We start from the raw sequence: 27,916 nt of genomic DNA, 5'->3' as shown, positions 1-27,916 counted from the left end.
GTGAGCACAGTCCAGCCACTGGGGCAGAAGCAACTATCAGAAACCGCCTTAGACAGTTCACCTTTGGCCATGCTCCCAGCTGCAGTTCGCTACACAGAACTAATTCCTCCCAACTGGAAGCCTCCTCTTCAGGGTGACAATTCCACAGGTGCCGCTAATATCCTGTGTGTAAGCTGATGACCTTTCAGTGACCTAGGATATATATGTCACATTTCAACTGGGGGGCCTTGTCCCGCCCTGTCAACAGAAGCCCTCACTGAATGCGCGAGCGGCACATTTCACAGTCCTAGGGTAACAGGTGAGTGAACAGTATAGTGTGGAAAGTACTTTGGGGAAAGAATTGCTGTTTTCAGTAAAGGGTAAAGTTAAATTATAACAGAGAGGAAGGGTGGCCTTGGGCACAGCAGGGGGATTCAGCAGGCTTAGGTTCAACCCCCGGCTCCTTCAGACTCCCTGTTTGACCCTGGGCAAGTCACTTTGTCTTTGAGTGCCTCTGTTTCCCCATCTGTAAAATGGGAAGAATAATCTTCCCTTTCTCATGCCTTGCGTCTGTATCGTATCCTGGTTGGAGCAGGGAGCGTTTCTTACTGGTGCCTGTACATGTACAGTGCCTAGCACAATGGGACCTTGCTTTGGGTGCGGCCTCAAGATGCCACTATAATAATCGTGTGTGTGCGTGTAACCACTATCTTCTACTGGATGCAACCAGAACTGCTCAGCTTTGCGTCTCAATACACGGCAGTCGGAGGTGTGATTGCAGCATATGCAGACCTACCTGATCCAGCTCAGGTATGTTTACACATGTTGCAATCACACCTCCCAGTTGCAGGGCGGACACGCTCTGTGTGGCATTAACCCTATACTGCATTTAGCCACTAGAGATTCTCCCTTAGCTCAAGGGACCTGTGCATTTGGAACAGGAGGATGTGAGTTTGAGCTCCACTACTGCGGTGAACGTGAGAGGGCCACGCTGTTACTCCTGAGGGAATTCTGCGCCAAAAAGTTAAAAATTCTGCGCCAAAAAATTAAGACGTCTACTCACAATATTTTAAAATTCTGCTAATTTTGTCAAATAAATGTGGAGGCTCCAGTACGGCATTGGGGAGCACAGGCCACTGGCTGCACACAGGGCCGGCTCTACTATTTTTGCCACCCCAAGCAAAAAAAAAAAAAAAAAAGAAAAAGCCGCTCAAACTGTGCCGCCCCAAGAATGGACAGAATGCTGCCCCTTATCATGTGCTGCCCCAGGCACGTGCTTCCTCTGCTGGTGCCTGGAGCTGACCCTGGCTGCACAGAGGTAGGAAATCATGGTGCAGCTCCCCCCTGGGACACAGACTCAGCAGTGAGGCTGCACCCAACCCTGACACAGCACAAGGACCGGGCCTGCCCCAGAAACACCCCAGGGCCCTGCCCCTCCATGCCAGGTGCACCAGGTGTGGGCAGGCAGGTTCAGCAAGGCAGGATCCAAGTGTGGAGGGGCTTGGGGGGGATCCAGGTGTGAGTTGAGAGGATTCTGTGTGGGGCAATCTGGGTCCTGGCGGCTCAGTGGGGGATCCAGGTGCGGGAGGGATCTGGATGTGCAGTGGCTTGTTGGGGGGTTTGCGGTGAAATGGTAATGGGACTCTGCAGGGGGGTCCAGGTGAAGGTGGTTGGAGCTCACAGGGGGGGAGGGTTCTGGGTATGGGGAGCTCAGTGGGATGGGGATCCGGGTGCGGGTGGCTCATCCGGGTGGTCCAGGTGCAGGGGGAGTGGGGCTCGATAGGAGGGTCTGGGTACAAGGGGGTCTGGATGCACAGTGGTTGGAGGAGCAGCTCCCTGTACAGGGATCCCTCTCCATGCAGCTGAGGACTGATGGGTGCAGGAAGCGGGGGGGAGAGGAGTTGGCAGAGCTTCCTTTAGCTGAGGTAGAAATCTGGAGGTGGGTCTGACCCAGCACTGGATGCCACGCAGGGGAAGAGCAGGACAAGCAGCTGAGCCTGGCGCCGGGTTGGAGCCACCAGCCGGGTCTTCGCCAGTTCCGTCCTCTGCCCCACAGTGATTTACCTCTCTGCTGGCTGCTCTGGGCACCCGAAACATACTGCTGAGGAGGGTCACATGACCGCTCTTACGGCTTCCCCATCAGAAAGTCATTTTTCTGTGGGGAAGCAAAGAAATCTGCGGGGGACATGAATTCTGTGTAGGCGCAGTGGCACAGAATTCTCCCAGGAGTAACGCTGTGCAGCACAGAGGTCACTGTAAAGCCAGGCCCATGGATAGTATTATTGCTCCTAAGGTTAATTTGCTGTAGTGGGGCACATGCTGGGGTTGGGTGTTTCCAACTCCCCTGCCCCCAGGATGACAATCACGGGGTGCCTGGGTACGAGCCAGTGGAGGGGAGATTTTGCCAATCCTGGACATTTTGTAACACTGGACAAACAGCCAGAACAGGAAGTGCTGCACCCTGAACCTCCCCTGCTCCTGTAATGGCCTCTGCCACCCTCCTTATCTGCAGGCCTTTCAGGAATGCACAGCTTGTTTAATGTTCTGGAAGGCCCTATGGGAAGCAGACTGGAGATGCTGTAAATGGCCCCTGTTATCTGGCGGGGACAGCTGCGAAAGCAAACAGGGCTGCTGGCAGCCGGGCAAGCAGAGGGGCTGCTGCCTGCCAGGGAAACTGAAACGCAGGGTATTGCACCGCAAGCTCTGGAGAGCGGCCATGCACGTTAATATCACACACTGCGGGGGAAGGGACCCTGAGTGGGAGCGCAGGGCCGGGAGGGCTGGGGGTCCCTTGGGGGAGTCTCCCATAGGGGAGTGGCCCGAGGGTGGGGAGTGCAGTGGTGGCTGGCTGGTGGGTCCGGGGGTGAGCCCGGGGGGCAGGCAGAAGGGAAACCTAGTGCAGAGGAGAAGCTGGGGGGTGGCTGCCCTGGGCCAAACGGACAAAGGTCAGCTGCCCTGGTCACTGGGGCTGGGGTCAGTCCCCCCAGACTCCAGGGGCAGCTGTTAGATCTGGGGCAGGGACAGGGGCATGTGCCTGGCACCGGGGTATCATGGGGGATCCACTGCTTCCTCCCAGGGCCTGGGACTCCAATATCTCCTCCCAGCCCTGACTCCCCTCCCCTCAGGTGCTGGCTCCCCTAGGGCCCCAAACACTAGGAGAGACAGGGAAGGAAGGAGGGAGGGAGGCGGGTGGGTGCTAGGGAACGAGGAAGAGAAGGGGAAGGATGGAGGGAGGGAGGGAAGGGGAAGAGGAGGACAAAGGAGGGAAGGGAGAAGGAGTGAGGAGGAGGGAAGGGGGAAGAAGAGGACGAAGGGGGAAGGAGGGAGGGGGCGGGTGGGTGCTAGGGGAAGAGAAGGGGAAGGAAGGAGGGAGGGGGAGAGGGAAGAGGAAGAGGAGGATGAAGGAGGGATGGGAGAGGAGAAGGAGTGAGGGGGAGGGAAGGGGGAAGAGAAGGGGAAGGGGGGAAGGAAGGGAAAGAGGAGGACGAAGGAGGGAAGGGAGAGGAGAAGGAGTGAGGGGGAGGGAAGGGAGAGGAGAAGGGGAAGGAAGGCGGGGGGGAAGAGGAGGACGAAGGAGGGAAGGGAGAGGAGAAGGAGTGAGGGGGAGGAAAGGGGGAAGAGGAGGACGAAGCGGGAAGGAGGGTGCTAGGGAAGGGGGAAGGAAGGGAAGAAGGAAGGAGGGAAGGAGAAGGAGTGAGGGGAGGGAAGGGGGAAGAGAAGGGGAAGGAAGGCGGGGGGGGGAAGAGGAGGACGAAGGAGGGAAGGGAGAGGAGAAGGAGTGAGGGGGAGGGAAGGGGGAAGAGAAGGGGAAGGAAGGCGGGGGGGAAGAGGAGGACTAAGGAGGGAAGGGAGAAGGAGTGAGGGGGAGGGAAGGGGGAAGAGAAGGGGAAGGAAGGCGGGGGGGGAAGAGGAGGAGGAAGGAGGGAAGGGAGAGGAGAAGGAGTGAGGGGGAGGGAAGGGAGAGGAGAAGGAGTGAGGGGGAGGGAAGGGGGAAGAGAAGGGGAAGGAAGGCGGGGGGGGAAGAGGAGGACGAAGGAGGGAAGGGAGAGGAGAAGGAGTGAGGGGGAGGGAAGGGGGAAGAGATGGGGAAGGAAGGCGGGGGGGAAGAGGAGGACGAAGGAGGGAAGGGCGAAGGAGTGAGGGGGAGGGAAGGGGGAAGAGGAGGACGAAGCGGGAAGGAAGGAAGGAGGGAGGCGGGAGGGTGCTAGGGAAGGGGGAAGGAAGGGAAGAAGGAAGGAGGGAAGGGAGAAGGAGTGAGGGGGAGGGAAGGGGGAAGAGAAGGGGAAGGAAGGCGGGGGGGAAGAGGAGGATGAAGGAGGGAAGGGAGAGGAGAAGGAGTGAGGGGGAGGGAAGGGGGAAGAGAAGGGGAAGGAAGGCGGGGGGGAAGAGGAGGACGAAGGAGGGAAGGGAGAAGGAGTGAGGGGGAGGGAAGGGGGAAGAGGAGGACGAAGCGGGAAGGAGGGAGGGAGGCGGGTGGGTGCTGGGGAAGGAAGGGAAGAAGGAAGGAGGGAAGGGAGAAGGAGTGAGGGGGAGGGAAGGGGGAAGAGTAGGACGAAGGAGGGAAGGGAGAGGAGAAGGAGTGAGGGGGAGGGAAGGGGAAGAGAAGGGGAAGGAAGGCGGGGGGGGAAGAGGAGGACGAAGGAGGGAAGGGAGAGGAGAAGGAGTGAGGGGGAGGAAAGGGGGAAGAGGAGGACGAAGAGGGAAGGAGGGTGCTAGGGAAGGGGGAAGGAAGGGAAGAAGGAAGGAGGGAAGGGAGAAGGAGTGAGGGGGAGGGAAGGGGGAAGAGGAGGATGAAGCGGGAAGGAGGGAGGGAGGCGGGTGGGTGCTGGGGAAGGAAGGGAAGAAGGAAGGAGGGAAGGGAGAAGGAGTGAGGGGGAGGGAAGGGGAAGAGGAGGACGAAGCGGGAAGGAGTGAGGGGGAGGGAAGGGGGAAGAGTAGGACGAAGGAGGGAAGGGAGAGGAGAAGGAGTGAGGGGGAGGGAAGGGGGAAGAGGAGGATGAAGCGGGAAGGAGGGAGGGAGGCGGGTGGGTGCTGGGGAAGGAAGGGAAGAAGGAAGGAGGGAAGGGAGAAGGAGTGAGGGGGAGGGAAGGGGGAAGAGTAGGACGAAGGAGGGAAGGGAGAGGAGAAGGAGTGAGGGGGAGGGAAGGGGGAAGAGGAGGATGAAGCGGGAAGGAAGGAGGGAGGCGGGTGGGTGCTGGGGAAGGAAGGGAAGAAGGAAGGAGGGAAGGGAGAAGGAGTGAGGGGGAGGGAAGGGGAAGAGGAGGACGAAGCGGGAAGGAGTGAGGGGGAGGGAAGGGGGAAGAGTAGGACGAAGGAGGGAAGGGAGAGGAGAAGGAGTGAGGGGGAGGGAAGAGGACGAAGGGCAGCAGGCGGAGGGAAGGGGCCGGGCAGGGGCGGGACCGAGGAGGCAGCGGAAGGGGAGGAGGACCGCCGGGGAGGAGGAGCAGCGCGGCGGCGGCGGCTGAGCCCTGCTCTTCGGGAGGCCGGCGGAGGGGCCCGGTGGCTCCAGCCCCGCAGCAGCAGGAGGCGGAGCGGGGGGTGCCGGCCGCGCCACCCGCGATGTGGACGCAGCACCGGCGGCGGGGGGCCCCGTAGGGGCGATCGCGGGGGGCGGGCGCGCCCCCAGCCCTGCGGGGACCCGGCTCCGCGGGGCGCTCGGACTCCGGCCGGGGCAGCGGCCGCTGCAGCAGCGCGTCGGCTCGCCGGTGCCCCGGGGGCTGCGCCCTTAGCCGCTCTCTGCGCGCTGCCCTGCGCGCTGCCCGGACCTGCGCCTGGCGAGCCCCCGCGCACCCGCCCCTGGCTGGCCAAACTTGTTGGACTTGTTTTTCCGGCGCCGGCTGCTCCCCAGGTGGGGCTGGCCGAGCTCGGCTTTGGGGGGCAGAGTAAAGGGGCTCGGGCCCAGCCTGCGCCTCTGGGATTTTCAACGCTCCTGCCCCAGCGCAGCCCCACGGACTAACGGGGCGGGTGGAGGGTCACAGCCAGGAGCCACACAGCGATAGGGCGGCTAGACCAGGCCGGAGTTACCCTCCTGCGCCAAATAACCATTCACTCGCTAGGTTTTGCTCTATTCCCCCCCCCCCCGCTCCCACCCCCGGCTGATTTGTTTTTCCCATTGGAAGGCATCGCTGATTCCTCGGGCTGCCCCACGGAGATATGGCCATGGTGGCTGGAGGCTGGGGAGACCCGAACGGAGACACCAACGGGGTGGACAAGGGTTACCCCAGGACCTCCGAAGAGGACTCGGTGTCGCCCCAAGGTGGGGTGAGCGACCAGGAGCACGGGGACGAGGACAAGCCGGGCATCCAGGTGGACTGCACGGTGTGCGGGGACAAGTCCAGCGGGAAGCACTACGGGGTCTTCACCTGCGAGGGCTGCAAGAGCTTCTTCAAGCGGAGCATCCGGAGGAACCTGAGTTACACCTGCAGGTAGGGGCTCACCTGGCGGGCCTGGGGCCTGCTTGGGTTTGACCGCTAGAATCAGAGACGCGTAGGCCTGGAAGGGACCTCGAGAGGTCATCTAGTCCAGTCCCTGCCCTCATGGCAGCACCGAGTACTATCTAGACCCCATCCCTGACAGGTGTTTGTCTAACCGGCTCTCCAGTGAGGGAGATTCCACAACCTCCCTTGCCCCAGGCCTGCTCCTTGTGCGGCCATTTACCCCAGTGCTGTTGGGCCCTGCTCCTGGCCTCTCATGTGGTGCCTTGCACCAGCGCCAGTGATGAGACACGGTGCAGGGTGCTGTGCAGGCTCTTCCATGTGGTTAGATTTCCCGTCTCCAGCTAGCGTGGCAGCTAATTAATTAATGGCTGTACGGTTCTCTGCAAACGTGCAGCGGTTGTTATTATGAATCATTCGGTTCCCCAGCGCCTCAGCGGAAAGCAGCCTTTTAAAAAACTTGATGTGGCGGCTAATTCGAACCAAAAGCACACATCCCCTTCTGTTACGGAGCTCGATGCTCCTCTCACTCCGGTGTAAATCGGGAGTAACTCTTCAAATCAATAGGGGTACAGTAACTGGTTAGTGGCCTTGACTCCTCTTAGAAGAAAAATACTTTTCAAGGCAGAGAAGTAAATACAAGGCAGATCTAGGCTCACTTGCATGTATGGTACTGTAACAAGCCCTAGGCGTTCTTGCAAATCAAATTTTGCATAACGGTACTTGCTAAACCAGTAGATTCCATAAGAATGGCGACCTACCAGCTTGGCTACACAAGTGATTTCCTCAGCATTGCATCGGAGTGTCTATATTAACAGAACTAGTCATTCACAGTCCTGGTCACGGTGGAAGTCATGAGACTCAAACCTGATCAAAGAGCAAGTTGTGCTGCTGTATTTATCGTGCCGTTTCTGACCCGCTCTGGTCTCAGTTCGTGTGGCCCAGATTCAAACTCCCCTATGTACCGTTCGGGACCTCCTCTTAGCTGGGGGTGAGATTGATTTCCTCTTTATCGTCCGTTCTTAACAGCAAAAATGCTGTCATGTGAAACTGACGTTAGGAACCTTGTGTGCATGAAATCAATCCTGTAGCTGTTAAACTTTGTGCCATTTTTTTGTCCCCCGCACTTTGGGTTTTGGAAGGTTGCGATATCCTAAAAACCTGCTGTATGTTGCCACCGCTATGAATTCTGGGCATGTGGACACAACACATTCAGTGAACCTTTGCTATAGCACTGTCCCGTGCCCCTGTTTCCCCAAATCCTGATAATGATGCTTACCTACTTTGTAAAGTGCTTTGATATCTACCATGAAAAGCACTAGATAAGAGCGACCTATTCTTGTTACTTGAAATATATGTACCCTACTGAAAGTACCAGCATTCTGAATTTCAGAGGGGACAAAGGACAAATGCAAAGAATGTTTGTTTTTGCAAAGAAAGAAGATGGATTGTCTGTTGTTGCTTAGTAGTTAGGTACAAATGTATTGAGAAAAGTAGCACATCCTTCCAGCTGGAACTTCAAGGCTGTAAATGTATTTTTTCGCCTCTTGGGTCAGAGCACGGATTTAGGGGTTAGTGTATTCGCTTTGCACTCAGAGAAATGTAGGATGAAATAAAAATGTTTGTTAGTACACCATTCCTAAGCCAGGGCATATGCAATGCTTTCCCCAGGCAGTCCGGTAATGGGCTTCCTTAAAGGATTCACAGCAACATCAAGCCAAAATTGCTCTAATTTGAATTTTAAAAACTGAGTTGGATGCAGTTTAGTTCTTGTACTAAATAATGACACATGCTAATTGCATAATTAGCGCCATACACACCTCCTGTGTTCTCACATTTTCCTACAGTGTGTCTAGGAGAACTTGCTAAGAACTCTTGGCTTTAAATACAACTATTTAAGTTTTAAAATAACATGAAAAGCTATTTTCTTTTTTTAAATATTTTTTTTGGCCCTTACTGTAACTCGTGGCCTAGAGTCTCAGCTGGTAGAAATCAGTTTCGCTCTATGACGCTCAGGTTTTGGCCTGGGCTGTCAGAATGGACTTGGACCAAAAGCACTGTTCATACCCCGGTTTGTCTGTAGTGAATTTCTAGCCCTCTTTACAGAAGGATTTGTGATACAAATGGTTTCTCAAGCTCCAGCCCAAATCGCTGTACCGGAGCCCTGGGATGAAGATGTCATCTGATGTTTAGATTTATCGCTTCTCCACTAGAATAACTTTTGATCAGCAACACATTTTAAATGTGTTAAACACAGCGGTGAGGTTCAGGGTAAATTAATTCCTGTATGAGCGGTTGTCGAATCCATACGTGGCTCATCTCTGGAGTCATGTAAAAATTAGGATATTCATGTCAGGATTCCAAGGTATAACCAAATGCTTTCACTCACGCTGGCAACGGGTGGGATTTCTTTGCGGATTGACTGGCCAACAGGCATGGTTTACATTTTTTCCCTGCCTTTCCCTTGATCATGTGTTATTTTGCTAGTGATCCCATTGAAACTATAAAGTCAGAACCAGTCCTCTGCTTCATTTGCAAGCTTTTATACCATCCTCATGTCTGTGCCTCGTCCCCCTTGACAAACTAAGGTGCAAATTCTCAAACTCTCCGCGCCCACAGTCGGGGGCAGATTTTTCCAAAGGGCTCAGCACCCAGGTGCTCCTATTGTGACGCTTCCAGCCATTTTTGTTCAAAAGACTTCCACACCCTATGTGCCGAGCGGCTTAGAAAATCTGGTTGCTTATTTTACTGCCTAATTGGGAGCAGAGCCCTTATGAAAATCAGGCCCCAAAGGGGCGACTGCCGTGTCCTACTTACGCAGGAACAAAGTTCAAGGTGGCAATTTGCAAAATTATTTGAGAACAAGGGGCGGGAACTCATCCTGAATGCACATGATCAGATTTTGGGAGTATGTTAAAGCCTCCTTCCCACCCCACTATTTACTTCTCATAAATAAAACAGCCCATTGCGTTCAGTCGTGAGCTGGGCAGGAAACGTCTCTGGCTGAAGAAGGCCCATGATTCCAGACACCGGGGCAGTGCAGCGTCTGAGTGCTGTGAGCGGGCTGGGTTTGGATCCCGGAGAGACTCTCCGGATAGCCTTCCCTCTTAGGGGTCGAAAACCCGGGTTTTGTTCTCCCAACATCCATTGCTTCACATCTCTGACTATGGGAACGTGCGTCTCATACCGTGAATGTGATGGCAAACGGGGTCTGAGCGCAGAGAAAAGGGCCGCGGCGCTCAAGAGAAACAGGAGGCTACGTTATGCCGAGCTCCGAACTCCTGGCTTTGATTCGGCAAAATCCTTGAGCATGTGCTTAACTTTAAGCATGTGAATTTGTTCATCCCTGTTGATCAAAACCCTTAATGTGTGCAAGTCTCCTTGAAGTCGATGGAATTTCATAGCAGGCTTAGCTGCTTTTCAAAATCGGGGTCGAAGGCTTTCATGGGGCTTAGGACCCCTGAATTATTAATATTTACCATTGTTTTTAACCACTCCTGATCAGAGCAGCAGGGACTGGTAGTTATGGGTCCTGTCTGTTTACTTCTCTGGTTGTTTTTCCGATTCACATCTTGTCTGGCCTTGACCCAAAATGTAAGGCCCAAAGTGATGAGGATGGGGATGCGTTTTCTCTTGCTCGTCCCTGTTTGCACATGCGCTGGGCCAGGAGACAGGCCTGTGAAGACGGGAGCAGGGCTGGTAGGTTGGTTCCCCACCTCTGCTCTGACTCAACCTCCCCTTGGCTATCAGAGCGACCCTGCTGAGTCACTTACCGCTCTGCACAGTCTGTAAAATTGATCTCGGCTGCTGGAAAGCGTCTGGGCGGGTTTTGCAAGCCTCATGCTTCGGGCCGGGTTGGGAGACCCTGACCCCCGGTAGTGAGCCGTGGCTGGTGCGGGCAGTCACGCTGCGGTCATGGACCTGCTCCTAGCTGCAGAAAGGGGCTCACGATTGGGCCGGTAGTGCTTGAAAGCATTGTTACTCCTGTAACAATAATGTCCAGGCTCTGCCGGGCTCTCTGTTGGGCCTTCTCTCATCCCTCCTCTTCGTATCCTTCACCCTTCCTTGCGTCCCCTCCCTTACCCAGACGCTCTTTCCACCATTCATCCCCCCACCCCCCAGTGACCTTCCCCTCCATGCTCCCTCGGGCCCAGATCCTCAACTGCTGCAAGACACACAGCTCTCTTGAAGACAATGGCGTGAGGATTGTCCTGGGTCTGCATAGCTCATCTATAAAGCAACACAGGAGCCAATGCGGTTGCTCATAAGTTTCATTTCTTTCCTTCTCCACTTAGTTTTCAGTCTATTTACACTGGGCACTCTGGGGGGGCAGGGCCCAGGCGTTTGCAGAGCCTACCAAATATGGGGTGCCACCCCCATTACCAGGAACACTAACGGGGCAGTGCATTGTCTAATGCCCCGCTTGGTCCATTTCCAAGGAGTCAAACACCGAGGAGAAACAGGCAAGCTCTGGTCATTCCCCAGTGACTGTTCCGGGGGTGCTGATCCAGCAGAGAGCTGGGTAAATGTCACCCAGGCCTTGTCTCTGTGGGACTTGCCCAGTTTTCAGTCTAGCTAAAGGCAGGCGAAGATGGTGTTTGTAGTGGTGGGCCCCGCTGAAGATGGCGGGGGGGGGTGGAGATTGTGAACCAGTATCTGTCCTGCACTGGTTTCAGTGGAGCGCCGACGGTTCAGGATCTGGCCCGGTGACTTTTGCTGTTGACTTCAGAGGGGCCGGCGTTGTGCCTTCGGCTTGAGCCCCTTCTCCAAAGCGGAGTCACAATTGCACAGGGGCAGATAATGATTTAACCCTGCCTACCCTAGAGGATTGCCCCCGCGAAGCCAGGCAAATTGCCCAGGTCGACAAGGCCTTAGGCAGGCAGAGCTGAACATGAGACCCCTGGAAATAAATCTGTAAGTGCTTAGTACCTGGGAAAGCAATCAACAGGCTTTAATGGGGCGGGGATTATGATCCTGTTTACTTTAGCAGGGCAGGTAAATGAGTTGTGTGTGCTGGGAAGAGAAGTGACCCTTCCCCTCCACTGCCTGGAAAGGCCTGGGATGTTCTCATAGGAAATAGCTGGAATTCTTCAAGCGTCTGGGAACAAAAGGAAGGCTGGCTCAGCTGTTTTCAGTTTAAACTCCGCTGCCCCCTCCTTCATGCTGGGAAGGCCGAGCCGCGTGGGAGAGCAGCTCTGGCGGGGTGGGGGCCAGACCCTTTCCCGAGCAATGGATCCAGGGCACAGTTCACCCTGTGCCGATGGGCCAGCCCGGGACTAGCCCTCTGGCCCCCATCTGGGGAAGCGCTTGAGTGCTTGAGCGTAGCCCTGTGCCGGGCAGCCCGTTCTTCAGCGCCATCCTGAATAAAAATGCTTTGCTTCCGGGGGGCCTAGGCCGAGTGCTAAGCCTCTGCCTAGGGGTGAATTTCATCCAGGGGTCACAGCAACGCGGGGCCGTTCTTGAGCCCCAGGAGAGCTGTTCGGCGAAGGAGAGTTTCTGCCTCGTTGTCCATGTGTGCAGGGCCTGGCGCAGCGGAGTCCCTGTTTCTGTTGAGGCCTCTAGGCCCAGCATTAATGCAATACGACGCTCTGCCCAGTCTGTCCGTCTAAAACACTCCTCAGGCTCCCATTGCTGGAGTATCTGGGCCTTTCAAAATCTCTAATGTATTTATCCTCCCAACCCCCCCGTGTGGCAGGGCACTCTTATCCCCATTGGACAGGGAAACTGAGGCACAGAGCGATCACGTGACCTGCCCGAGGTCCCACAAAGGAGTCTGTAAGTTGAACCCCAGTCTCGTGCCCTATCATCCCCACCCTCCCCCGTACTTACCTAACAAAACACACGTCTCCTCTCGGGTCGGCACTTTCCTACCCCCTTGCAATGGCGTGTTGTTGTCTGATTTGCACACAGGTCTAACAGAGACTGTCAGATTGACCAGCACCACCGCAACCAGTGCCAGTACTGCCGCCTGAAGAAGTGCTTTCGCGTGGGAATGAGGAAAGAAGGTAACTCGGCCCACTGCTTTGCCAAAACACCTTCCCCGAATGGTGGAATCTGGCGCTCGCTAGCCAGCCGGGCATAGAGGAGATCCCAGCGTGTGGGAGGGGTGTAGCTGGCTCCTGTGTCAACTGCCTCCCACACAGACACCGCCGTAGGGGGCATGGGGTGGAGTGGTGCTACGCTGATTCCCAGCTGGCATATGTCCCCATGGGGTAGAGAGACGCGTGCTAGCTGCGCGCAAGCCAGCATGCTAAAAGTAGCGGCCTGGACATTGCCGCATGGGTAGCTGCTAGAATACAAGCCTGCCTAACAATGCTCCCAGCTGCAGGGTGGATGTACCCCTAGAGACCAGAGCAAGGGGACGTAACTAAGAGCAACCTCTGAGCTGCTGTATCTTATGCCAACAAGCTGTGGCCAATGCAAAGGCACTGTGAGAATCAGTGCAGAGTAGATCTAGGCCTGTCCTCCCCAGCGTGCATTGGTGCATCTTAATGAGGCCCAGATTTGCGAGAGTTCTCAGCCCCCAGCGGCTCCCATTGTGACGCTGATGGCCGGATTTCCAAGAGACCTCCGCAGCCAGCGAGCATTCTTGAAAACCCGGCCGCTTGGGTTGATGCCTAATGGAAACCGAGCTTTCTGGAAAGCCAGGCCCTCGGGGCACGAGTTGGAGCACTGCTCTGGACCAGCTGGAATGCCAGTTCTTGAATTGCTGTTGCTTGGAAACGGGAGATGGGCTGGTGGTTAACTGTTAGCTGGGATTTCATCGAGGCTTTAGGCTACCAAAACCCACTGAAGTTCCGGGGGAGACTGGACAGCCAAGAGGGCCCTTTGAAAATGCCAGCCGTCGTCTGCGTGGATCAGCACCGGGGGCGGTCAGTTACATGCCTCCTGGATGCGTGGTTTTCAAAGTGCAGAGGGCAGCTAGGTGCCCAAATCCCAGTGGACGCCCATGGGATTTGGATGCCTAACGCTTGTGTCTGCCTTTGAAAACCTCCTTTAGTATTTTTAAACACTGGCTGTTCCCTGCAACTAAACTAACCCCTCCGGTGTCAGGAAGGGGCTAGGAATTGGCCATACCTCCCCCACCGGGGCTTCCTCTGCCACGAAGGGGATTGCTGCAGGGGTAGGACCAGCGTAATGGCCCTGTCCTCTTCCCACAGCAGCTCCCAGTCTACAGGCAAGGAGCGGGCCCCCTGCAATCCAGCTGCTCTGGCCTGTGGGACGGGACCGTTGGAGCCGGGCAACGGTTAGAGTGGTGCCCGGGGCTGCTCTAGTTTGAGTGTGTGGTCAAAAGGATCCCAGCATCCCCATAACGTGGGAGGTGCAAAGGTGGTATAAACTCCCCACTCTCCCCCAGCCCCCTCCAGGAGCTGTGCCTGCCGGGCTCACAATCCGAACCAGTGCCTTTTGAGAAGGGGACAAGCGTAAAATCCCCCCCCCCCCCCCCCCCAATGCACCCCGCCCTGTCTCGGACAGAGCAGCTGCAGATTCTCCTTTTGTTTGGCTTTTAGAACTAGTAAAAGCTGCTCTCCAGCTGCCTAGAAAACCAGGTGAGTAAATGCTACAGCAGAGGAGGTGGTTGCTGGATCAGATCCCAGCCAAACGGCCTGTAAATCCCAAGGCACGCGCTTCCCCAAGATGTGACTGGACATGTTCTAGGGAGGATTAGAAACTCCAGGCCTGATCTCCTCTCTCTCTCGCCCCAGCTTCGCACGGGTGCAGTGGAATTGCTCCTGCTTTGTGCCAGCGGGAGCAGAACTGGGGCCTCTGGGAAACGGGTAGATTTTAATCCGCGTTAAAACCAGCCCTGAGGGTGGGTGGGTGGGTTGGGGGAGTCAGGAACTCCTGGTTCCTTCTCTTCGTAAGTTACATTCCACCCCCTACAATTTACACCAGTGGAGGATTTTGCCCCCCGTGTATCTTGTGCACCGTTGATGACATGCCAGGGACTGCAGTTGGAGAGACGGAGCGAACACCCTTCTGCTGGTTTGATGCCAGCAAGCCTCCTTTGAAGTCAGCGGAATTGCCCCAAGGAAACACAGTTGAGGATCTGGCCCTTACCACGATGTCCTGTGGAGCGCATCTGCCACCCCAGGAGCCGGCCAGGAAATCCCCGTGCTGATTGTGGTATCTGGGAGCAGCCGTTATTGTCACAGTGAAATCCCAGTCTCAGGGCAGAACACAAAACCATTTCAATCTGCCCTTGGGCGGCTCCCGTACCAGTCCAACAGGTGCTGTTTGTTTGGAAAGCCAAAGCCTTGGCTAGATTCGGTGACTCACCTGGAGCCTTGTACCAGACCACCTGACCTAGCAGCTTTAAAGGTCGCAGATGGAAACCGAGACAAACTTAGAATAATCCTTTGCAGTTCCAATATTGACTCAGTTATGCAAATTTCTGTGGCAATGCATCGGGGCGGGGGGGCGAACGGCGCAGCAGATGGCGTCGGCGGCTGTTCTCTTTATCTTGGGCATCGTGTTGCATTGAGAGTAGAACCCAGAACATTTTAAAGCATTTCTTGAGTCGGTTTCCCAACTTTCCAGAGCTGGAGAGCAGAGGAATCCTCGTTACTCAGAACCCTCTCTCCTCCCCTTAATGCGGGGGCCCCGCCTCGATCAGGAACTCCTCTGTGCCATGTCATAAGGTGCAGTCAAGGAGCCAGGCAGTGGACTTGAGAGGTGGCAAGCTTAGCAAACCCTTTCCCACAAGTTTCAGAGTAACAGCCGTGTTAGTCTGTATCCGCAAAAAGAAGAACAGGAGTACTTGTGGCACCTTAGAGACTAACAAATTTATTAGAGCATAAGCTTTCGTGGACTACAGCCCACTTCTTCGGATGCATATAGAATGGAACATATAATGAGGAGATATATATACACACATACAGAGAGCATAAACAGGTGGGAGTTGTCTTACCAACTCTGAGAGGCCAATTAATTAAGAGGGAAAAAAAAAAACTTTTGAAGTGATAATCAAGCTAGCCGAGTACAGACAGTGTGATAAGAAGTGTGAGAGTACTTACAAGGGGAGATAGAGTCAACGTTTGTACACAACACGCCGTTGGCCGGGGGCACTCATTGCCATAAGATAGCATTGACGCTCCGAATGCAGCAGAGTGGTTTTTAACTGAGGCAGAACATTTCTATGGAGAATGAGAATATCCAAAGTTGTTGTAGGAAGCATTAAAAATAACCAAGAGCTTTGGAGTGGCTATAAATCCTCATGCTTCAGGGCATAAACCGATGGAGGTCAGGAAGGAATTTCCCCCAATTTTCCCATAACTGTCCTTCCTTGTTTCTTGTGCCTTCCTTTGAAGCAGCTTGTTTTGGCCACTGTCGGAAGCTACTGGACTAAATGGACCATGGGTCTGATCCAGTTTGGCCATTCCAAGAGCCTAGGTTTGCAATCCTCATTTGAACAAAAGAGTTTAGGCCAGAGTTTTCAGAAGCAGCCACTCATTCAGGGTGCTTGACTTGAGACCCTGACTGCCTGATTTTTCAGAGGGGCTGCTGCCACTGTTGCTCCACGAGGTCTGAGAGCAGAGCTGGCTGGACAGGATGGCTAGCTGCAAGCATTGAGGTTTTACTAGGGCCTTGGGGGTTGCTTGGAAAGGGAGTGACAAGAAACAGAGTCCTGCTGGGAAGAGCTGACAAGGGTTTTGAGCAGTGGAGCTGGCAGAGTGATTTGCACAAGGGGAAACGTAGGACATTAGAGACCTACTTAGAGTAGCACGTGGGAACCCCCATCAGGGATCAAAGCTCTATTGTGGGAGGGGCTGTACAAAGCACCGAAGACCACAGTCCCCATCCCAGATTCCCCACCCACCCTGCTCCTTGTGCCATTGTTGACACCAGTGCAAAGCGAAACACTATGGATGTTCCTCGATGGCATTTCACACCCAATTTGTCTTGGTGTCAGACCACAAAGTGCAAGGCCGGGGCACGAGGTGTCAGAGAGGATGTGATGAGAGGCAGGGTGGGGAAAGGATGTGTAACAGCATGAACAGAGTTTAGCAGACAAAGGAGACGTGAGTTTTAAATTCACCACTCGCGTTTTGCTTGATATCAGGCAGTATTTGTATTTAATAGTCTCTAGTTCTTCTCTAGTGCTTTTCACCTCTGGACCTCAAAGTGCTTTCCGCGGGAGGTCAGGCTCATTCACCCCCTCTGTGAAATAGGAAAACTGAGGCACGGAGAGGGGCAGTGACATCCCCAAGGTCTCCCAGCAGGCCAGGCCAAAGCTGGGACTAGAATGAGAGGAACAAGAAATTCTTCCATCCTCTCCTGAAACTCTTTGATGTGCACAACCACGTTTCCAGTGGCATTCAGTAAGATTGGGTGCCTCTGCTGGCCAGATTCCCAGCTGGCATAAATCAGGAGGGAGCCCATTGCATCTGATTTTCAGAGGGGCCGGGCCCCCATGAAATTAGCACCTCCTGCTTGCAGTCGCTTTCCTTTTCCACGGCATCCCTTCCCTCCCCGTGTCTGCGGTTTGCCAGCGTAGGCTACAGGTTTGGAGACAAGGCGCGTGCTGTCTGTCATGACTTAAGGTTCTGTGCTTGCCAGTGAAGTCACATGCGTGACATCTGTTAATGAGCATGGCGAGAGCAGCTGTGCGCTGGGCCCCAGCGGGCAGCAACACTCAGTGGATTTCAGGCTGTGCTCAAGGTAACAGATTTAGGCCCCGAGTCAGCAAAACCTTTACGCACCCGCTTGAGTTGTTTACACTGCTCAAGTGAATCGGGGCCACAGGACAGATCCTCTGCCGGTGCAAATGGGTGTGGCCCCTCCGGGGATCTGACCCAACAACTGGACGGGTGACGGAAGTGCCCAGGCTGGCCTGTCTTGCAAGCTTCAAATGCTTGGATCTCCCCGGGCTGGAAGTTGGGGGTGGGGGAGTTTCAGCTACGTTCGTGGGACCGAAGTCCATTCTTGATGCTCATGACGACTCCCGGGCCATTCCCACTAGAAAGGGGCCAGCACTTGCCACTTAGCTGTGTAAAGTTGGATGCTTTGATGAGTTTGCAGTGGTGCTCTGCTGAGCCCAATGGGAATTTCTCAGTGCACGCTGGACTGGGACCCAGGAGATCTAGGTCCTCTCTTCCTGGCTCTGCCACTGGTCTGCTGGGTGACTTTGGGCAAGTCCTTTCCCCGCCCCATGCCTCAGTTTCTCCATGCGACACACTTTGCGCTCTACTGATATAAAGCACTAGGTAGTATTATTGAAGCTGCCTAAATACGGAACTAGGTACCTAACTTTAAGTACTCAACTTGAAAATCACAACCATTGTTCTGGGCAGATTCCACCTGGCTGTGGGCAAAGATGGAGGGCGGTGGGATCCCTCTGTGGTTCAGCCAGCCAGAGCGTATTTGCTTCTCCACAGGCCGTGGTAGAAATGTAAATAGCACAGGGAAGAGATATTAGGAGCAGGACTTAATTTCCTCCTTCCAGGCGAGTCGGGCGGCATTGTTGTCACTTACTATGATTTAGAGCTCTAATTTAAGTGCTGCAAGAACAGCCCATAAATTAATTACCAGGGGCCAAGCAAACAGTGGGTGCTAACGGGGGCTGAAAAATAGCTTTCTTAGCACGCGGTTAGGAAGAGGAGCACCTCCAGGGTTAACAAGTGTACTGAAGATGTATGTTTCCATTGCCGAGAAATGACCTTGGCTAGCCGGCATCTCACTACAGAGCAAAGGGGAGGAGGGGGGGAATTAGAACGTCACGTGGCTGCTGGGAGATTAGAAACCTGGGCTCAGTGCAGTTAGGAATCCCACCTGCTAATGGAGATGAAGTCCGCTGTCCCAGAGGCCAATATTCTCTGCAGATTGATTCTGGGTTCCCTTAACCCTCTTGCAAGCCCCCGTGTGGCGCTGATCTCCGTGTTCGGCTCTGGGGGCTCCTTGCCCTTAACCCCAGCAGTCCTCCCTGCTTTTGGTGCTAAAACCAGGCCTAATCACCCAAACGCTCTGGGGGCCTGCATCTGTCAGCCAGAGTCATTCAGTGCCTTTTGCTGGAGGCCCGAGCTCTGTTGCTTATCTCTGGGGTTAGGCATTCATTGACAGCCAATTAGGCAGTGGGGGAGGGGTGATATCACCAAGGTGCTAAGGAGGTTTATCTTCTTTTCAGATCAATATTTCTAGTGTGTGTAACTGGCCAGGTATGCGTCATGTACCTCTCCAAGGGCTGGATAACAGCCTGCTACTGAGGCCAGTTAATGGAGTGACCCTTTGAGCTCTGAGGCCTGGGCTGTGGTGCTGAAGGTTTGAGGCGCCCACTCGGCTGGCAACCCGGTCCTTACGCAAGGCGATTACAGCTCTGTCCCAGTGGACCGGGCATTGCTCTGGGAGTCTGGCTTCGCCACAGAACTGCTGGGTGACCTTGGGCAAGTCACTGCCATGCTCGGTGCCTCAGTTTCACCTCCCACCCTTTGCCTGTTTAGACTCTGAGGCAGGGCCTGTCCTGGATTGGATACAAGTACATGCCGCTCCAAGCCTGCCAGGCCCTGATCTCGGCTAAGGCCCCTAGACGCTACCGTAATACTCATAACAGCGACCGCCTCGTTTTGCAGCTGCTTGCAGCCTCTGTGGCAGGGACGTGGGCCCCAGTGTAGACCCGGCTGGACTAAACGCATGTTGCGATGGTAGCAACCGCACGTGACGTTGCCGTGCGGGATCTAAGCTCTCCTCTCGCTTCCTTTCCAGCTGTCCAGAGAGGCAGGATCCCCCCCACCCACTCCAGCACCAGCCCGAACGCCATGCCCAGCGGAGAGTATTACAATGGGCAGCCGGTCTCGGAACTCATCTCCCAGCTGCTCCGGGCGGAGCCCTACCCGACTGCCCGCTACGGCTCGCAGTACGCCCAGCAGGGCAGCGTGATGGGCATCGACAACATCTGCGAGCTGGCGGCCAGACTGCTCTTCAGCACGGTGGAGTGGGCCCGGAACATCCCTTTCTTCCCAGAACTGCCGGTCTCGGACCAGGTGGCCTTGTTGCGCTTGAGCTGGAGTGAGCTCTTCGTCCTCAACGCCGCGCAGTCGGCCCTGCCGCTGCACATGGCCCCCCTGCTGGCCGCGGCCGGCTTCCACGCCTCCCCCATGTCCGCCGACCGCGTGGTGTCCTTCATGGACCAGATCCGGATATTTCAGGATCAGGTGGAAAAACTGAACAGGCTGCAAGTGGATTCTGCTGAATACAGCTGCCTGAAGGCCATCGCCCTCTTCACGCCAGGTGAGTGGCTGGTGCAGGCTCATCTTCATGACGGCGTCACGGCTAGAGAGGCCGGCTGCTGCACAGACACGGTCCGAGCCAGGCCCTGCCCCCAAAAGGCTATAGGCTAAATAGACAAAGGAAGGACCAGTATCCCCATTTTACAGGTGGGAAACCGAGGCAGGGAGCAACAAAGAACCAGGTTTTTAAAGGTATTTTGGCACCTAAAGGTGCAGGTGGCTGCTAGTGAGATTTTCAAAAGCAGCTAGGCACCTAAGTCCACCAATACCTTTAAAAGGCTGGCCCTAAGTGGCTTGCCCCAGGCTGCCCTGAAAACTCCTCCTCTTTCTGTGTGTCGGGATCTATGGATCTATATGGCACCCTCCCCGTCCCTCCCAGGAAGCCTTTGCACTGTATGACCTTAGTGCAAAGCCCCGGAGTTGTAATTAACAGATAGCTAGAGAACAAGGATGATCCAGTGTTTTGGGTGCTTGAGTGGGACATTCCCTCCTCTGCCACTGACTTTCCTGCGTGACCATGGGCAAGTCACTTAGGGCTAGCCAGGCTTCGTCCCTCGGTTCTGTACAATGGGGATAGTAGCACTGCCCCGGGGGCGTTGTGAGGATAAAGATGCTAACGATGGTGAGGTGACGGGGTGTGCGTCAGAAATACCCTCCATCGAGCCAAATTAGCACGACGGGGAGGCAAGCAGGCGGGTAGGTTCTGGGAGTTCTGCTGGGCGTTGTCGCTTTCCCCACAGCTTGGTGCAAAGTGACCTTAATTTACTGACCTGCAGGACACGCTGCCTGGCCCGTTTCTCCCCCTGGCTGTGCACGACTTGGGGATGCCCTGGTGACTGGCACAGCTGGGATTTGCCAAAGGGCTTAAGGAAGTTCCCTCTCCCGCTTCCTCCAACGCTCAGTAGGATTTGGCTGCCTGACTCCTTTGGGTGCTCAGCTGTTGGTGGTTGTGGGTGGCCCCAGGAGCGGTCTCTCGAGTGTGTAAGGGTGGTTACAGAGCACAGAGAGTTGGAGATAGAAGGCCTGTTGCAGTGAATGCTTCCTATACACAACTAAAGATCGCGTCAGTGTGCAGGTGTGTGATACGATGTGCCCCCGCACTGCTGCCTTTCCTACTGATGTCATCTCCTGCTACCAAAAAGACGGCGCTGGAGCCTGGGATTTTCAAAGTAACCTAAGGGCTTCAAGCACCCAGGGTAAAATTTTCCAAAAAGCTACTAAGTCACTTGGGGACCTCAGTCATGTTGGGTTTCGATGGCATTTAGGGGTAAAACTTTCAAAAGTACCTAATGCTCGTGGTGTTCCAGTGGGATGTGGGTGCCTAATTCCCATAGGCTCCAGCCTAAAGGTAGCGACTCCCATGCGCATCCTGTGAGCAAGGTGACTTTCCCGTGGGGGGAGACGCTCCATGGGATGCCCGTAATGGTAAAGCCCCAGATACGTCAATGGGAACCGTTAACTTTCTAAGATAAATTAAAGAGCCTTTGCCCTAAGAATGGAAAGACTTGTATCGATTAATACTGCAGCAAAACGCAAATGGTATGTCCCTTTAAGAGCCATTCTAACCTCCAGCCAAACTAGCAATTCGGTTGGCCTGTGTATCCACTGCAGTCGTAACAAGGCACAATCCCAGGGGTCCCTAGCTCCCGAGGGGTCTAGCGGAGAAACCTGGCTATCTAACACTGCCTGGCCTGATGCCTCTTCCTCCTTCCTAAAGAGAAAACCAAATAAAAATGACAGGATGGGCCCTTTAAAGGATGCGCTAACCAGAGCCGCCTGACAGCGTGGGGTTCTAATTCAATCACCAATTGTAGCTCGTCAGCCAATCAGCTCGTTCTCCTGCCCGCTGCCAGCTAACGAGTCGAAGTTTCCGTCCTCTCACTAATCAAATAGTCCGGGTTGGGTTTTCTGGCGTGTAGCATTTATATTAAAAACCCGTTCGCGCTACTCCCTTGTGGTTGGATTAAGCACCCGCAGGCTTTGTCTTGTTTTGTTTTTGTTTTGATAAGAGTCCATTTGCGTGGGGGCCAGACAGTAAAATATTTGGCTCGCAATAGTGGGACATGCGCGCCAGGTGTCTAATGCAGCGTTGCATGGATAGCTACCGAATGCCGGTGATTGGATTTAATTGAGAAACGTGACAGGAAGGTCAAGGTAGCCAAAAATGCAAGATGGGAGGCGGGGGAGGAGAAAAGGATGTTCTAGGACTTGTCCTGACTGCATGGCTATTGCCATGTGACAGACGGGCACCGGCAGGCCGTGACTTGATGCCTTTCCACCTCCGTTTATCTGGGCCGGCAGATACCCCTGCCAGGAGCTGCTGGATGGGTAATAAAATAGAAGCTGGCAGTGTTTCTGGCAGGGTGAGTTGCTCATACTTGGAGACTGACTTCAGGGAACTCAAAGGAAAGCTGTCAATGCAGGGTTGGCAGGCGCTGCCCGGCTACATGATTGTGTTTGTGGCATCTCAGGGCTCCTGTGCCAATGGAGCCTGCAGTGGGAGCAGCGGGTCTACCCTGGGTTTACACTGAAACCAATCTACGCCATCACACTAGGGCTTCCCGCAGAGCATTTTTGCAACCGTGCTGCTCTCAGGGGCGATATTGTGCCATGAGAGGTGGGGAGGGTTTCAGCCTCGTGTGTTCGTTTGAGGAAGCTTTGTCCCTGCTGGCCGATTACAGTCTAATCCCTTGCTTTATAGAGCACTTTCCATCGGAGCGCAGTATCGTTATCCCCATTGTATAGATGGGGAAACTGAGGCACATGTGGGGGGGGTGACTTGCCCAAGATCACTGAGTGGGTCCAATGGCAGAGCCAGGAATTGACACCCACGTCCCTTACGCCCCAAGACAGTGCTCTATCCACTAGGCAAGGCTGTCTTCTAGCCCAGGCATAGATTCTGGCCCTTCTGTGGCCAAGGGAGGGATGGGAGCGGAAGATCCTGTTAAGGGACTTCACTGGGTTAATCCAACTCTTCCAGGAAGTGCTTAGATCCGAGGGTGATGGAAGCCCTAAGATAGGTCGGTAGCGCTACCATGGTCTGCTGTGCTTGTGTTCCCTGTTCTGCACTGGTGGCCCCTGGACTGGGTGGGCTGCATGCCATGGGCCCCGTTCATCTCCCCTGCACCTGGCAGAGCAGGAGTTTGCTTTAGTGTGAGTGGCTGCAGAGGGTGCAGGGCGATTGATGAACTGGCCATCTCGGGGCCTTCTGGGCCACGGAGGTGGGAGTGCCGAGAACCGCCCTGCTGCTCCAGTCACGGTCGACCATCTCTCCGGGCGGTGCTGGTCCCCCCAGGAGTGTTAGCGGCGGCACTGGGTTGGATACGGGGTAACTCTGAGCCATGTGATGGCCTGGGACACACACGGTCAGAGGAGAGGATCTAGTAGTCCTGCCCGGCCTTTGCATCTCGGAAGTGGAGCAGGACCGTGTGTCTGGTGGGGATACCTGGAACTGTGCAATTTCTGTTCCCTGCTAACAATTCTCCCCCTCTTTCCCCCTGCCTTTTGCAGATGCCTGCGGCCTCTCGGACCCTGCCCACGTGGAGAGCTTGCAAGAGAAAGCTCAGGTGGCCCTGACCGAGTACGTCCGGGCCCAGTACCCGTCTCAGCCCCAGCGCTTTGGCAGACTCCTGCTGCGGCTCCCGGCGCTCCGGGCGGTGCCGGCTTCGCTCATCTCTCAGCTCTTCTTTATGAGACTGGTGGGGAAGACGCCCATCGAAACACTAATTAGGGACATGCTGCTGTCTGGGAGCACGTTCAACTGGCCTTACGGGACAGGGCAATAGGAGACAGCAGGAATTCTCCCCTCGCGGTCCCAGCCGCAGCTCGGGAAGCCCAGCCTGTTCCACCAGAAACCCTTCCCAGCTGGGCCTTTTGCTGAGTGGTTCCTGCGAGGCCAGAGGCTCAGGCCTGCGCGGTTCTTTTCCAGGCCGGAATCACAGACAGTGTGGTCCCCCACCCATGTGGCAACATTAGTTAGCGCCTCGCCTGGGTGTTGCCCGTCAGCACACACGGAACCCCCTCCCCACCCAGGGAGTGGGTCAGCAAAGGGTTGGAGCCTTTACTTTTCTGGGATGACTTTTCAGAGGGCTACGGGAGATGGCTCTGGACAGATGATGACTGGAGCCAAACAACGGGCAGGTCGTGCAGTCGGGATTTGAACTTTATTTTTTCCTTTTTAGAAAAACCTCTCTGAAGGCAAGGCAGGCTCGAACTCCTGTCCCTAGGGTACCGGACAGCAGAGGTGGGAAATGACTGTGGGCTATTCTGCTGATCTGCCGTTGCCTCTGAGCCAGTCCGGGGCGACCGGGGCTGCAGGCCTCTCCTCCCCCCATGTCTGCCTTTTGCGCACAAGCTAAATGACAGATGTCCGATAAAATAGCCAGCAGCCGTCTCTGGCAAGAACGTTTTGAGCCCTAGAACGTAGACCGGGGGGAGAGAGCGAGGGGCCTGTCCCCTAGCCCATGGCAGACAATTAGAGGGAATAACAGAACTACCCCGTGTCAGACGGGTTAAAACAACCCAGTTTGGGAAGGGAGATGAAGCCGTACGCTCCAGGGATGAGCCGGGGCAGGGACTGGGGAAGGAAGGAGGGGGTCACGTTCGGCCTTCGCGTGGGTTCTTGCATCATCTCCGCTTTCAAGGCCAAAGGGACCATTGTGATGTATCTGAGCTGCTGCCCCAGGCCCGATGCTGTCACCCAGTCAGACCTGCATCTAACGCAACGACTAGGGAGAACCCAGGTGTTGGCCCTGGGCTGACCAGGCCACAGGTCAGATCCAGTCTGGCCTTCCACGGGGGAATTGTTCCCTGGACCGGCGCTCCACTGCTTTGACCTGCCTGCTTCCCTCGACCCCTGCAGGCAGTGGCACTTCCCTGCCGTTCAGCCCGAATTCACCTTGGCTCTAGCTACACGATTCCTGGCCCGGCGCGGAGACAGTATTTGGGGGGGGGCATTTCCTATATTACAGATGACTTTCCCCCCTCCCCTCCCATTCATTTCCTCACTCTATATTTGACATCGCTCAGCTCAAGCCAGTCCCGCTCCGCCTGTGATCCTGTCGGGGAAAGTTAGCAGCCGCTTTACCCCACAGACCCTTGTATATAGGAAACAGCGTCTCTCCCTCCCCCCGCCCCAGCTGTTTCCCTCTCCTAATTCTGCTGAGCCTTTGAGGAGAGGTAGTGAGCTTGAAGGCTGCGCACATCTGAAGCAGAATCTCTGCATGGCAAAATAAAAAGCAGGCGGCAGTTATTAAATCCAGGCCAGGTAGTGGGTAAATCACTCTCTGCAAGGGCAGGGCTGGCCCAGATTCAGGGTTATGCGCTAAACCGGTAAGTGGGGCATGGTTTATTTGTCCTGTTGCAATTGCTGGTACCCGTGGGAATTGCTGTTGCAGAAAAGAACCTAGCGGGGGGGGTCAGTGCAGAGCGAGGCAGATCTGGGGCAGATGTCGTTCCTGGAACCGAGTGGCCTCTGCCCCACTAGCCACGCTGCTCCCCAGTGCTGCCTCAGTTTCCCACCTGCTCCCCAGTGACGCTAGCCTGAGTATCCTTGCTTTAAACAGGCTCAGCACAGACAGCGGATCTCTGAGTAAACAAAAGCCAGAGGGGTGGAGGACTTGTCAATTAGAGCGAGCCCTGATTCTAACCCCATTAACTGAAGTCAATGCAGATGTTTCTTAGGAAGGGGGGCTCTGTTTGGAGGGGAGGGGGAAGGCACTGGCCTTCAACCATATGTGCTGGGGTAGGAATGAGCTGCCTGGATTTTGAATGCCTGCCTCCCCCACTTCAGTATAGATTGCAGGAGACTTTTCAGCACAGCAGCTACACAAATCTTTGATCCAACTCCCCTAAAACCTCCTTCCAAGGAGCGATCTCGTCTCCGTCTCCGGAGGCTCTCCCTTAAACACACTGGCACCCACCGGTTTTTAAAGGCCGGAGAAACAGCTGCTTTGCAGCCACCTTGCGGATTCGCTTTGCCTGGAGTTAAGCCATGGTTGCCAGGTGCCTGGGAGCGACGAAGCGCTAAATGTTGTTATTACACATTCACGTTGCTGCTCCAAAGTGCACTCCTACTGGGGAGGCGAGTAGGACCCTGAACCTGCATTTTCCAAGTGTGACTACGGATTCTGGGACACCTCAAAGGGGCATGACTTTCAGAAAGCAGGGACTGGGTGAGCTCTGAAAGCAAAGCCCCCTTTGAGGGCATCCAGAAACGGTGGCACCCAAAATCTCTAGTCGCCCTTGAAAAAAACGAGGCCCTGGATTCTGCTGTTCTATGCAAAGAGCCTTAACACTAAACCCGATTGCACTTAATCCCCGAGAGCAGGGGCTTTTTGGTCACCCAGGGGCATTGTGGGATATTATCACACATGGCAAAACCAGCTCAGAGCGACGATACTTGAAATTTTCAAGTCAGGTTGGGTGCCCCGAAGTGATTTTTCTGTTCAGAAATAAGAACCAGACACGCCCCTGAATCTTGCTTGGGAATCGACACCCCGTTCCGGGTCCCTAAGGGGCTGGGAAATGAACTTTCCCCCATCACCAAAGCAGAATGTTACTGCCGCTGTCGGACTGATTGTCTCCAGGGAAAGCACGCCTGCAAAGGCCTCCTTAGAAAAGGGCTCAGCCAAAGAATCACAATAATAAAAGTGTGTTTTATGCTTCTGGGTGGTGCCTTCTTCTGGAATAGACTTTACTGGACCCAATAGCGCGACCCGTATCATGCCATGACTCCTTGTCCCCTGCTAGGGGCTAGACGGGGTAGAGACAGTCTCTGCTCCTGCTGCCTGGGCTCTTGGCCCTGGGCCTGGGCACTTCTCGGCCCCATGAGCTGCCCAAGTCTGCTAGTTCGATGCCACTGTTCAGCTGCCCCCTAACCCCACCACCAGCTGGAATTTTCCAAGCACCCGAAATGCCGCTGCCGCGTGGCAGTTCTGAGCCCTTGCCCACCCAAAGCCGCCTGGTCCTGAGCTCGGAGCCAACTCTGAGCAGCCCTGGCCTGGCCCAGGTGCCCAGCACTAGCTGAGGATGTGTGTGACGTTGGCAGGCCAGCGGGCGGCTCATGCTAGCTCTCTAACGTAAATCACAAGTGGGCGACGTCACATAGCAACCTCGACACTGTAACTCTTACGTCCCACGCTCACGCTCTCGGGCAGCATGTGGCTTGTTCTGCTTACCTGGGAATGGCCATGCTCAATGGCGATATTGTTTTGTCGGGTTGTGGGTGTGTTTGGGTAAATGGCTGTTTCCCGACATTTACCAATACAAATCTGACCTTTCCACACCTCTCCGAGGAGCGGACTTGAGCTGCTGTCCGGGATGGTGTTACAGTAGCATTCTATATTATAGGGCCCCAAACCCTGTACTCCCCCAGCCAACGGGCTCGGTGCCGTGGCTGGATTTTAACGTGATGAGCAATCTAGTGCCATCAGTCAGTGCCCCGGATTAGCCTCTTGGTGTAGCCCACCCTGTCTGTAAAGGGATTTGGGCCTAATTCACCACTGCACCATGCACCGGCCCTGACACCAGTAGGATGTGGGTGTAAAACATGACGGTTTTCATGGGTTGTAAAATCCTCCCTACTTTACCCTTGTGAAAATGTGCACACAAGGTGCAGGGCCATGGAAAAGACAAGTCCATTTAATGCAACCATTATATGTAGGTATTGGGGAGGGTGACAAGACCTCCCCCCACTGTCTTGCGTGTAATTCAGTGGTGTAATCGTGCAGGTGACTAAACCTGGGGCCTTTGCAGTAAAATTGGGCAAAGATTGAGGATTAAAATGCAGGCAGGTTTTAGGACTAAAGCTACTCTTCAGAAGCCGTCTGGGCAAGAAGGGCCTTGGGGTTTGAAGTAATTTATAGACAATAGTTAACGTGGCCAGCAGCTCAAAGTGCTTCACACACTGCCCCGCCCCGGCAGCCATGTCTGGGGTGGAACACAGCAGCCGTTTCACAGTGTAGAACAGCTTGCTTTAGGACATGGAGAATGAAGTGCAGCAGCTTGAGGGATCTGGCCGGTGAAAGTAAGAGAGAGAGAGTGTGTGTGTGTGGCACTGCATACTGTCACAGCCCCCAAGATACAGCAGCGCCCCCCCCCCACGAGCCCATGGGGCAGAGCACAGCAGGCCCTCATCCCGCTTAAAGCTCTGACAGCAGCTACAGGCCTGAGAGGATGAGCAGCCTGTGCCACGTGTCACCTCCCCCCGCTCCCAGAAATCAGGAGATTAGCTAAAGACAATCAGGTGCTTTCACAGAACGATACGTTTTGGGGGAGGGT

The 27,916-nt window shown here is 55.1% G+C and overlaps 1 protein-coding gene across 2 annotated transcripts; it reads left to right on the top strand.

The window, feature by feature from the left end:
• NR2F6 (nuclear receptor subfamily 2 group F member 6) lies at positions 1–26,302 on the top strand. Of its 2 annotated transcripts, none has more exons than XM_054013311.1 (5): positions 1–298; positions 6,099–6,404; positions 12,324–12,418; positions 19,113–19,637; positions 23,147–26,302. In XM_054013311.1, exons 2-5 carry the CDS (start codon positions 6,133–6,135, stop codon positions 23,419–23,421), a joined length of 1,167 nt encoding a protein of 388 aa, XP_053869286.1. In that variant the 5' UTR covers positions 1–298; positions 6,099–6,132; the 3' UTR covers positions 23,422–26,302. The 2 variants fall into 2 exon arrangements, with proteins under 2 accessions (XP_053869286.1, XP_053869284.1); XM_054013309.1 differs by lacking the exon at positions 1–298 and adding an exon at positions 5,430–5,827.
• The last annotated feature ends 1,614 nt before the right edge of the window (positions 26,303–27,916 follow it).

The sequence above is a fragment of the Malaclemys terrapin genome, chromosome 24 (genome assembly GCF_027887155.1).
Source record: "Malaclemys terrapin pileata isolate rMalTer1 chromosome 24, rMalTer1.hap1, whole genome shotgun sequence".
NCBI classification, from domain to species: Eukaryota; Metazoa; Chordata; order Testudines; family Emydidae; genus Malaclemys; species Malaclemys terrapin.
The sequence above is the reverse complement of the archived record's forward strand: the minus strand, read 5'-3'. Positions and strand labels throughout refer to the sequence as shown.